This window comes from Gigantopelta aegis, chromosome 6 (assembly GCF_016097555.1).
Source record: "Gigantopelta aegis isolate Gae_Host chromosome 6, Gae_host_genome, whole genome shotgun sequence".
In the NCBI taxonomy this organism is placed as follows: Eukaryota; Metazoa; Mollusca; class Gastropoda; order Neomphalida; family Peltospiridae; genus Gigantopelta; species Gigantopelta aegis.
This window is the reverse complement of record NC_054704.1, coordinates 32,686,793-32,699,822: the sequence shown is the minus strand read 5'-3', so window position 1 is coordinate 32,699,822 and position 13,030 is coordinate 32,686,793. Positions and strand designations below refer to the sequence as shown.

General features: G+C 35.4%; 1 protein-coding gene across 3 annotated transcripts; it reads left to right on the top strand.

Annotated features, from left to right (window-relative positions):
* Positions 1-2,893: 2,893 nt before the first annotated feature.
* Positions 2,894-13,030, top strand: LOC121375062 (metallothionein 10-II-like). 3 transcript variants are annotated; one of them, XM_041502284.1, is made up of 6 exons: positions 2,894-2,985; positions 5,612-5,784; positions 9,937-10,020; positions 11,272-11,346; positions 11,903-12,007; positions 12,341-13,030. In XM_041502284.1, the coding sequence occupies exons 2-6, from the start codon at positions 5,766-5,768 to the stop codon at positions 12,412-12,414; spliced, it is 357 nt and encodes a 118-aa protein (XP_041358218.1). In that variant the 5' UTR covers positions 2,894-2,985; positions 5,612-5,765; the 3' UTR covers positions 12,415-13,030. The 3 variants fall into 3 exon arrangements, with proteins under 3 accessions (XP_041358218.1, XP_041358216.1, XP_041358217.1); XM_041502282.1 differs by having other exon boundaries at positions 2,897-2,985; positions 9,934-10,020; XM_041502283.1 differs by lacking the exon at positions 2,894-2,985 and adding an exon at positions 4,959-4,994 and having other exon boundaries at positions 9,934-10,020.

Genomic DNA, 13,030 nt, shown 5'->3' with positions numbered 1-13,030 from the left:
TCTATTAGTTATTAATAAACATTGATGAAGTTGAACATTTGTTGGTGATCTTTTGCCTTCATTAGTAAATCTCGTGCTGGGGTGTCGTTAAACATTCATTCATTCATTCATTCATTAGTAAATTGACCATTGTCATCGCAGTATATCAAAGGCGGTGGTATGTGCTATTCTCTCTTCTTCTTTTTTTTGTGGGGAGGGTGTTGTTGTTTTGTTTGGGCTTTTTTGTTTGTTTTTTTGTTGTTGTTGTGTTTGTGTTTTGTTTTTGTTTGTTTTTGTTTTGGGTTTTTTGTGGGGGTTTTTTTTGGGGGGGTTCGTTTGTTTTTTTTAATTTAATTCATGCGCATGGATATATATACATATATATTCTGTAAACCGAGGCTATTCCAAAAATCATTTACATATGACTTGGGTTTTTTTATGAATCTGCACATGCATTAACTCAAACTGCACAAATAAAAAAAACAAGTAGGCATACAAAATATTTTTATATAGAGGAAAATGTATACACGATGGCCATTTTTCGTTGTAGCACTATATTGAATGATCTGCACTATTAAATAAACCTAAATATGAAGCAGTTTTACAACAATGTCGTTGTCAAAGTCTTGTCGGCTTCGCAGATTCGTTGCATAAGCGTTTTGGTGAAGTCATGTGACATGAGTTGCATTATATATTTACATGTATGTTTTTAATCGTTACTTACAATCTTTCTGTCAGCCTAACTCTAAACCAAATAAATATATAAATTGTATGAATTATTTAACTCTATTTCGTAGTTTAATTATGAATACTTTCAAATCCACTGGCTAATATTCTGTGTAGCTTTCTGTGTATCTTTGTACTTATGTACATTAATTTACACCCACCATCTTGTAATTAAATGTATATTGATTGTTGTATGTATATATCCTCATATACCCTAGGGGATTACACGTAGCCCAGTGGTAAAGCGCTCGCTCGATACGCGGTCGGTCTGGGATCGATGCCTGGCGGTGGACCCATTTGGGCTATTTCTCGTTCCAGCCAGTACACCACGACTGTCATATCAAGGGCCGTGGTATGTACTACCCTGTCTGTGGGATGTTGTTAATCGAAAAGAGCAGTCCATGAAGTTTCCTCTCTCAATATCTGTGTGATCTTTAACCATATGTCTGACGCCATATAACCATAACTAAAGTGTGTTAAGTGCGTAGTTAAATAAAACATTTCCGTCCTCCATATACCCTAGACTACGCCCTGAGTGTAAATAAGGTCCTGTTCTGCTATGTTCAGTCACTATAACAATAGCCCGGTTTACGGGGGGATCGAGGAATGTCAATATTAGACTATGGCTAGCATAGAAATTCACACCGTTCTGAACATTTGTTGGTTAATTTCGATAGTAAACTGAACATGGTAAAACATAATTTTATCAAATTAGTCATTCATTACAATGGATGATTGGACAACGACGACCATACAGTGCCAACAAGATGTTTGTCAGTCATCGAGTAAAAAAATATGGTTCTTCACTCCACTCAACAGCATATTCACTGAAGAGCAGAATCAAGCAACCTCAAACGACTTACTTGCCCACATGCGATGTACAAGTATGTACGTCAAATCCGTATGTGTAATCGTTTCCAATTAATAGGTCTGTTTACGGCTATCGGAGTATATGTATAGAATACTAAACGAGCTTGTCTATCATACCATTTTTATAATAATAATAATAATAATAATAATAATAGATTTTTGTTTAAGATCCATAGAACATAGGCCTAATTAAAAATCACATACAAAACTGATTACGTAATATACAGTCAGGGCCGGAAAAGAAGTATAGAAACTTAAAGAAAATTTTCTTCTTAACCGTTTAAGGAGTTTTAGACTATTAACTACTCAGTTGCCCCCCCCCCCCCCCCCAAAAAAAAAAAAAAAAAAAATAATAATAAAATTAAAATTAAAATTAAAATTAAAATTAAAATTAAAATTAAAATAAATAAATAAATAAATAAAATAATAATAATAATAATAAAAAATAATAATAATAAATCCCAGCTACGGCCCTGACAGTAGCTTGAGCCAACGATTTACACATACGGATTTGACGTACACACTTGTACATCGCATGTGGGCAAGTAGGTCGTTTGAGGTTGCTTCGATTCTACTTTTCAGTGAATATGTTGTTGTGTGAAGTAAAGAGCTACAGTTTTTTACTCGATGACTGACAGACATCTTGTTGGCACTGTATGGTCGTCGTTGTCCAATCATCCATCGGTGTGTAATGTTATAACATATGTTAAGATCCTTCTTGGTATCCTGCTAAACTTTCATCTAATGCACCTGCGTACAAATTACTACATTAACTCACAAATACTTGGGTTTTTTAACAGATTCTGAACATTTTGCAAATCGCCGCAACAACATGTTTGCACGTACACAAACGGCTCTATACTGTCTTGTAATGTCTTCTTCTTTTTTTTGCCCGATGCCATATAACCATAAATAAAATGTGTTGAGTGTGTCGTCAAATAAAACATTTCCTTTCCTTCATTTGTTGCATATAATATGACTTAGATATTTATTGTTGTCAACAAATTTCAGTGCATCATCACACAAATATATCGAAGACACATTGATCAACTTCAAAGTTTCTGGCTCAATACACATACAAACAGTTTTCATTGCATTATATATAATATCATAATATTCTGCAAATTTCTCACAGAAATAGATGGGCAAAGCAGTGACATATGATTACCAAACCTGAAGTTATTTAGAAACCCCCACCAACATTACACCCTACTGCACATTTTGACAACTGTAGGTTGAATATGTATATCGGGGGGGGGGGGGGGGGGGGGGGGGAGGTGTAAAATGTTCCTTTGTGTTTCGCGTTGGCAACCGTTAACAGTAAAGAACGTTTCTGACGTCATAATCAGGCTTGATAAATGAAGTCTAGTTGCTGTTATACTTTATTGCAAGGCTAACGTAGATAATACGGTAAATTATAAATATTTTGCTTTCGTTCGATCGCAGATAGTAATTTCAACCCGTGAAAATGGACGCTAAGTTTGGTTAATTTACAAACATGTCAGGGGCGTGCGCAGGAAATTTTGCATGGGGAGGGTCGAGGTGTCTGGCGAAGCCTGACACCTCGAGCGCCGCAGGCGCGAAACCCGTGGCGGGTGGGTCTGGGGGGCCCTCCCCCCGAAAAGTTTGAAAAAATGACCCTTTCTAGGGCTATTCTGAGGTGTTTTCTGCTGGCTAGCCGAGCTGCTTTCACAGGAATGTAAAAAATCGGGATATGAAAAAAAAAATTCGCCTTGAGCAGGGGGGGGGTCGACCCCAACCCCCCCCCCCCCTGCGCACGCGCCTGCATGTAGCACGTGGGTATAAAGTTACAACAAAGTAAAACAAAATATAGTGTTCGTTTCCATAACCGCCATTTCTCAGAGGTACGTACATTTACATTTTTTTTACATTTATGGAAAATGTATTTCGCACTATTACAAATACCAGGATGACCAGATGTACGGAAATAGATAAGCTAAATAATCAAATGTAAGTAATGCCTGCTTTTAATTATCAAAAACAGATTTAGTAGTTAAAAATACACTGTTGTGTTTAAAAACTAGGGTTCATCACTTTAATTTAGCTTCTGTTTGTAAATTAAACCCAACTTCATCAACTTTTTCTATTCGTTATGTGCATGTGTTAATGTGTGATAATACAGCTAGCATTATTGTTCTTGGTCAACGGGTGTTGAGATATACTAATATCATAAAAGCATATACATTGTACATGTATTTTAAACGTTTTTAGAATCATTGGTAAGTAAAGATGTAAGCAAGTAATAAGTAAACAAAAACTGACCTAAGATACTACATATATTTATTTATAGATGCTATTGTATAAAGTATACTTTTATCGGATAACATGAGTGGTGATCTTTCGATAAGTATTATTAATCACGGATGAAAGTATCAACTACGTCATTCCCAAAAGATATACGATATTTAAACATACTAAACTGAACATCAAAAGAAACCGGAATATAATCTCAGCTGTAGCATTAAATGATTAAAGTGACAGACCCTAGTTTTTAAACACTACGACGTATTTTTCACTATAAAAGCCGTCTTTGATAATTTTGCTTTATCAGTACTTACATGTTATTATTTAGAATATTAATTTTCGTACACATGAAGTTGCTCTGTTCATCCAGGTTGTTACAATACCCCAAAATGCATTTCTCATAATTCTAAAAAGCGCACGTTCGTCTGAGAAGTAATGGTTATCGAGACAAACTCTAGTAATTTTTAGACGGCATTTCCCTGTTTAAACTTCACAGATTTTAGCTTTACTTCTCTCTGTTATAACCTTATCCGCATGTGTGTTGTAAGTTTTGTAGCTTAACTAAATTTAGTGTCCATTTCCACGGGCTAAAACTAGGGTACGCGCCTTTAAATATTAATATTTAAGAAGGGATTATACTCTGAGATTCAGGAGCATTACAGGCTGAAGTACCTTTTATCATTTCACAGAATTATATATATATAACTTTCGTGCTTATATCCAATTAAGGTTCATTTCATTTTATTTCATTTCAACTTATGTTCGTGCTTATATCCAATTAAGGTTTAAGCACGCTGTCCTGTGCCCACACCTCAGCTATCTGAGCTGTCTGTCCAGGACAATGGGTTAATGATTAGTTGTTAGTGGTTATTAAGAGTTTAAAGTTTGTTTTGTTTAACGATATCACAGGAGCACATTGATTAATTAATCATCGGATGTCAAACATTTGGTAATCGTAGTCATTAGAGAAAACCCGCTACATTTTTCCAAATGCAGCAAGCGATATTTTATATGCACTTCCCTACAGACAGGAAAGCACATCTTTGTTTTTGTCTTTGTCCAGTTGTGGTGCACTGGTTGGAACGACAAAAAAAACACAATCAACTGAAATGGATCCACCGAGGTGGTTCGATCCTGCAACGCAAACACCTCAAGTGAGCACTCAACTGACTGAGCTAAAACCCGCCCCTGATTAGTGAGAGAGAAGTTGGTGTAGAGGCCTTACATCTACCCACTGAGCCGTTAAACGCGCTCTGGTGGGATCAGGTACCTGGGTGTGAACCCAGTATCTACCAGCCTTATGTCCGATGGCTTAACCACTACATCATTGAGGCCATTTTTACAGAATTGAGCATTTGTAATTAAGTAAACCTGTTCTAATTCATTCATTCATTTCAACGTATTTCCGTGCTTATATCCAATTACGGTTCAAGTACGCTGTCCTGGACACGCATACCAGATATCTGGGCTGTCTGTCCAGGACAGTGGGTTAGTTGTTAGTTGTCAGTGAGAGAGAAGAGAGTGTAGTGGGAGCCGGTTCTGGGCTGCGAACCCAGTGTCTACCGGGCTGCCAACCCAGTGCTTATCAACCTTATTCTAATGACAAACTAACCATAACTCCGAGTTCAGTATATTTACAAAGTTTAATTGTTAAAAAGACCGATTGTTTTTGTTTTTAAATACCTTTAGACAAATATATATTTTCTACAGCAAATGAAGTTGTTGTGTTTTTTCTAACGAATATCCATTTTAAAAATACCGCTTTATTTAGTACGCCTAACTGAAACACACGAACGAACTACAGTTTGCGCACGAATCCATTGGCTGCACACGAAAGCGTCGTCTGCACACGTTACTTGTTTACAAATAGTTCGTCCGTGACCCTTCCGCGATCAATACTACCACAACCAAGCGAACCAACAGAGATGGCAGACGCTAAAGCCGGTGAGTAAACCTTTCTCAGATTTGAATTTTACGTGTCACGTATAACTAGTAGACAGAATGAGTAGCTGGTTAAAACGTGGGAACGTGGCTATACGACATTTAAACTTTGTACATGAATGACGTACGTTTATGGAATAATCGACGTGGAAAGTCAATGTGTTATGTTCTGTCGGTTAATTAAGGTCAGCTGACCTTTAAAAAACCATTATGATGTATAAAATAATACTAGTGTTTTTGTTCATTGTTGTTTTTCATTGTGGGGTTGCATTTTAAATATTTTATATGAAATTAAAAGCATTCAAAAAGCATAATTATAATATTATACAATGAAATATACAGATATGATGTGTTTTCAAATATTTATTAAAAGTTTATTCTCATTTTTGATAACCATTTTAACATATTGATATTTTATTTATTGTTGTTGTTGTTTTGGGGAGTTAATTGTATGTTGTTTGTTGTAATTCGGATTAGTTTTTTTCCTTGTTTGTTGTTTGTTTTTGGTTTGTTTTAATTTGGGGTGTTGTAACTTGTCTTGTTTGGGTTGAGTTTTCATTAGCGAGTGTTTTGTTGGGGGGGGGGGGGGGGGGGGTCTTTTAGTTTGTGTGTTTTTTTTAATTATTATTGATATTTCTGTTTCGTGGGTGTCGATGTTTTTGATGCAGATAAGAAGTAAAAGCATTTTTAAGCAAACGTAACAAAACGGACAGATTACTGTATGAATGGTGCCATTTATAGCAGATTAAATTGTATAAGAGTATTACTAAGCATATAAAAAATAAATTCAATAGTAATAGAAATATTCAGCGAACTAGTGTATCACTACAATATTAGTAGATTAAATACATTTAATCTATTCATATATTCTATTAGTGCTATTTCCGAAATGCTCACCAGCTATAAAACAACAAAGGGTTTGGCCTTATTAATTTGCTTTTAGTCAAATCCTGTAGACTTGCATTTGTTGTTACTTCCTTGAGTTTCGGTTTAACACAAGTTTGACTGTATGTTTTTACAAGTGTGCGTAGTTTAGTGGAATACTAATAGTACCAGAAGACGGATGTGTGTTGGTCGTGTTGTTTCATGCTCGTCGCGGATATTCTTCAACCTAATTTACCTGGCGAATCCAGGAAGTTATAAAGGAATATTAAATCTTGACTTGACAAGATTTCATCACACAAACACGTGCTACATACCACAGTGAAGGTTATTTGTCTTGTTGAGTAGATGCCTGGCAGCTATTCTCCTCACCCATATTAAAACGGTGCCTATTGCGATATAACTTTCATATTTAAATACGATTTCTAACACATTAGTAAAAAAAACAATACTTTAAAATCATGTAAACCTTACCATAACAGTTCAAGATTTACTCATATAATTTAGATTTCATCGCATTGTTGTTTAGGTTAAGGGTTTGTTTTGTTTGGGGTGGGGTGTTTTCGTGTAGTCGTGTTGTTGTTGTTTGGGTTGTTGTTGTTTTTGTTTGGTTTTTTTTTTTTTTTTTTGGGGGGGGGGTATTTATTTAAGTTACATAATATATATTGGTTATAGGTTATAAAGTGTATTAATTGTTTATTTTTAACGCATTGGTATCGACGTATATATTGAAGCTGTCGCTAGCAAAAGTGGAACACAGGCGTTCCAGGAATTAGTTTCGCAAGGTCACATCTTTTAGTGCATTCATTATTCCAATAACACGCTGACCTTGTCTGCGAGCAGACAGTCAAGGATTCAAAAGATTGGAAAAACAAATCCCGTAAAATCAGAAATGTCTACGTGTGTAACAGGGTGGTTGCGAAAATGTTAAATAAAATTGTTCGTTAGAAGGTTTTATTTCGAATTTATTTTTGTCGTTTTTATTTCAGGTTCAGTCGGTACAAAATATAGATTACACATATATATATATATATATATATATATATATATATATATATATATATATATATATATATATATAATATGTATGTGTGTGTGTGTGTGTGTGTGTGTGTGTGTGTGTGTGTTTTCCATTCATAAATACTAAGTATTAGATGTATGTGTAATATTCTTAGTACTACTAATTGACAGTCGATATAATACTGAAAATTATATTTTAAAATGACAGGAAAACAAACATATAATAACATTTTATTTGAGTCTCACACTATATAAACAATAACATAAAATATATATATATATATATATATATATATATATATATATATATATATATATATATATATATATATATTATATATATATATATATATTTTAAACACAAACACAGGCTACTCTTTATATAGTCACGAGAGATTATATAAACATTAAAACGTACAGTTACATATACAAATTCCCTCATCGCTTTCTATAACTGTTTTTAGAATGTTTATAATCACCTAATCATATTAAAACAAGCATGGATAATTATGAACTGCATTCTAGTGAACTGTCAAGAGTAGATAGATGGATATAGATATAGATATATATATATTATTTAGATTGCCTTTCAACTGGGGGGGGGGGGGAGGGGATGGTTAAGTATTATTAAAGTATTTTTTTATTATTTAAAAACAAATAGAAGGGCAGTCGCCAGTGAATCATTTGGATATTTCAAAGTATAACTGAACATTTACTCGTACGCTATTGAATGAATGAATGAATGAATGAATGAATATTTAACGACACCCCAGAAGTACGCTATTGTTAGGCTATAACTGAATACATAACAGCACGAATAAATAACATCTGTCCTAGGCAGGTTGTCGAGTTGCGTGCCCATTACTACTGCGTGCTTGAAATAAATTACATCATCATCATTGTCATCATGATATACACTCGGATCTTATCGCCATGGTTTCATAGATTGCATCAGTCTGTCAACAGTCACTATCACGAGTCGTGTCATGTGATTTTGATACCGCCGCCTACAGAATGTAGATTAAAGTGTATGTGTACAGATTATGTATTCCATGAAGGCATGTAATTCTTAACGAACTGTGTAACAATTGAACAAACAAAAGAAAGAAAATAACTTATGAGAAGAAGAAAAAAAGAAATACTCCCCGGTTATTTTGTTAATTTATAGCCATGTGTATTTTCTGTGTATGCTACCAACATTCGTTTGCAGGGCCGTAGCTAGGATTTTTTGTCGGGGAGGGTAGATCAATTTTTAGAACGAAGGAGCATGGAAGGCACAAGACAATAGGGGGTTTGGGGGCATGCCCCCACCCCCAGGAAGTTTTGAAATCTATAGGCTCTGAAATTCCATTTCGTCAATATCAATAACCATTTTTTTTTAAATAGGGAGGTAAGGCACCCCCCCCCCCCTTCCCCCATCTTCCTAGCTACGGCCATGATTTGTGTTTATAAAGAGTATTATCATATTAAATTGTCAAATGTCCATCATAGTTCACTGACCTTACCTAAGTAAGCGTTGTCCTGAGACGGTACCGTTAGGCATATCTGATGTTTTTAACGAGTGTTTTTACTCGGTAATATAACACGTACGGGTTATGGCCCAGTGATTCTTAGTGGGTTTTTTTTTTTTTACTCATCACCAAATTTAGTTTCTGTGCGCGACCCAAACGTTCAGGGTCGTATGTCACGTACTTTGGTGGGTTATTTATATAATGAATGACCGCTCGGAACTCGTCGGATGATTCTACGATTCAAACCTCGGATGAACATCGGCCGGTTACATAAAATCTCAATCTCGATCGATACATACTGAGACTTGTCGAAAGAAGAGTTTATGTTACCGAGGCAAACTTGTTCATAACACTACCGTAGTATTCAGTTAAAAACCCGAGCTTTTACATTCATTATTGTTTGGAAATATGACTATGTAGGACACAATTATTGTCTCTGGGCTATTTCCAATGTAACACGACTGGAATATCAAAGGCCATCGTATGTGCTATCCTGGCTTGGATATGTGGGATGTTACATATAAAAGATCCCTTGCTAGTAATGGAAAAAAATTTAATAAATATTTTTAACTTTAAACAATTATTTTCTTCATATAATATTTAATACAGCCACCTCTAATCAGGATTAAGTGTCAACATTTCAGTATGTTAGACACCTATACGCACCATTTAAATACTAATAATGGGTTTGTTTTGGTTTTTGAGGTTTTTTAAACATTCCTTTTCTTTCTAAATACAGCAGACTGTAAAGGACACGGTGGAGAGAAATGCACGTGTGGACCGGGCTGTACGTGTCCGAAATGCAAAAAGGCCTGCAAATGTGGAGGTAAGTAACTGTTAAGTCAAGGGGCCTAAATCTACAAAGCTTTCTAAAAGCAACCGCCCTTCGGGAATGCAAGGAATTTAGCTCTTACCCCATCCCCACCCCACTTGTACCAAATTTTGGGCATCCAATAGTGGTGTAGTTAAACAACAAACTTCAACTTTAGAAAACATTCATGAACAGGGGACATAATTCGCGCAAATGGAAACAGTTACAAACGTATGTAGGTCTAACGTTAGGATTCTACTCGAAAAATAACTAACTGACCCTGTTCTGCGCCGGATTGGGCCCCTGGTTTCCCAGAGACCGAATTCTGGGGCGGAGATGCTCGAAACCTTCGTGGTATATGAGCATGTTAAAGTATTACGAACGCACCGACCCTATTGAATGTATAAACACAGATTGCGAAGCGAATATACAATTATAATAAATTCAATTACAGTTTGTACATAATAAATACATTATCATACTCAGGTGATATGTTTACGAAGACTCGGAGAATTTGTTTCGGAGACCTTGTTTCCGAATTATTATTTTTGCATGGTGTTTCGTCAACAGTCTCAGAGTCCAGTCTTTGAAGATAAGTCAGTGTTTTATTTCGAGAAAAAGGTCTCCAAAACAGAATATTTAAACAAATGACATGATGTGAGTGGTCATATGATCGTGGTGAAAACGCCTGTGCCAATATCTCTGTCCTGCTGCAACGGAATGTAATAAACGAGTGGATGGTACCAAATTTAGAATGGTTTTTGATTCATCCCAATGAGCGACGCTCGTCCTGGGCCGTGCCTAGACCAAAATAACGGAGAGTGGGGTTGGGAGGGGGTGCAGAAAAGAAAGTAATATTATAGGGTTCTATTTTGGTAATACTGACAAATTGGGGCGGGATTTAGCTCAATCGGTTGAGTGCTCGCTTGAGGTGCTTGTGTCGCAGGATCGAACCACCTCGATGGATCCATTCAACTGATTTGGGGGTTTTCTCGTTCCACCTAGTGCACCACAACTGATCAAAGGCCGTGGTATGTGCTTTCTTGTCTGTGGAGTAAGTACATATAAAAAAAAATCCCTTGCTGTTAATGGAAAATGTAGCGGGTTTCCTCTGATGACTACGAGTCAGAATTAACAAATATTTGACATCCAATAGCCGATGATTAATTAATCAATGTTCTCTAGTGGTGTCGTTAAACAAAACAAACGTTTTTGGAAAATGGTGTTTCTGAGTATATAAATGTTTTCCCATGCCTTGTTTTTCAGATACCTGCAGCTGTGGTGTAGGCTGCACTAAATCCAGTGACTGCAAGTGCAAAGAAGACTGCTCGTGCAAAACAAGTAATTATTTCTGTTAAATATTGTTCACACAGACTTGACAAATTATTAATAGTTAGCTGATTTTTAACTTAGATAATTATCATGTAAAATTAATTATTTACCAAAATAATATTTATATTAATTCTGGTTTGAGGAGGTCATTTATTACATCTAGTTTTGATAGGTTAATGATTATATTTGTGAGAAAACTGCTTTCTGGTTTTTAACTGGTATATGAACATATCTAGAGAGAATGGGAAGCGTAATGTATTTATAGTTTTTTCAGAAAGTAATTTGAAATGAACATTATTGTATGTATTTTGGGATGAATTGTTTTAGTATTTTGCTTCTGTTGGACAAAAGCAACTGTGTGACACAAACGGCCACTACAGTAGTGAGGTGGATCAGTCAGGTGTATCCCCTTCCCTACCACTGTCCCATGACTGATATATCAAAGGCCATATGGAAGTGGGATTTCTCTTATTGTTAAAAACGTGTCGAAATAACATGTTTATTACCAAATGGCGATTGATTAAGGTATCAAAAAACAAAAGTTCTTTCTTTCTTTTCCTTTCAGACTGCACGAAAGAATGCCTGGGTAAGTCATGTGAATGCGGAGAGAGCTGCAAATGTGGACCAGGCTGTGAATGTCCAACTTGCAAGAAAGCCTGCAAATGTTCAGGTAATTATATACAAAATATCATAAAGATTAGACCCAAGGCTCAAATTTTGGTTCCGTTAATAAAGTGACCTGTTTGCAACCATATTTATACTATCTAAATGTTTTACAAACGCTGGCCAAGATAACGTTTTTGAGATGTGGATATTAAAGAGACACAATCTTGTGACCTTGACATTAAAATATTCATCCTTGTGGCCTTGACCTTTATTCACATAGACTAAAACGTGTATGTTCTTCGTACGTCACAGTACTTGAACTATTATACCAAGTAACAGAGTGTTCTTAATTTGGTGAGGGGTTTTGCACCAATTTGTACTGTGTTTTGTCTTTTAGGGTCATGCACCTGTGGAGCCGGGTGTACCGGTGTGGACTCGTGTAAATGTGCGAATAGCTGCCCGTGCAAATAACGTCGCAACCACAGCAAGCTCAAAGTCCATTGACAAAAACCAGATGATTATCAGCTTTGTTGCCTCTCATTAGTATTGTTGTCGCAGAAGTTTACACATTTTTTCTTTTGTTTTGCTATACCACAAATACCATTTGTTATGTAGTGGCTTATTGATAATGAACTGCTTGATCAAAATTGTGTGCTTATATTTGTTGTGAAAAATAGACATTCCATTTATGAAATGTACTGACAAGGAAACTTTATTTCAAATTTTGTTTTAATTATTAAATTTACACTGAAAAGATTTTCTTGAAAGATAAATTTTTAGAGCTTTTCTTTTAATGATTAATTTCATATTCAAAGACTTAATGTGTGTTAATGATTATTTTACAATGACGGTTTTAAGACCAATTGTTTAGATCCTACATTTGTTTTGCAAAACTTTAAAACCAACTTATTAGAATAAATATTCAATACATTTGTGTATTTGTCACATTTCAATAACTGGTTGTAGATTGTGGCATTGCCAACTGTCGATATTTACTTCTTGTAAACAATTACTGTGTCATTTGTGATGTTTTCTGAATAATTTATTTCAAATAATGAAAGGCATTGCTGCTCAATAGATTTCTCAA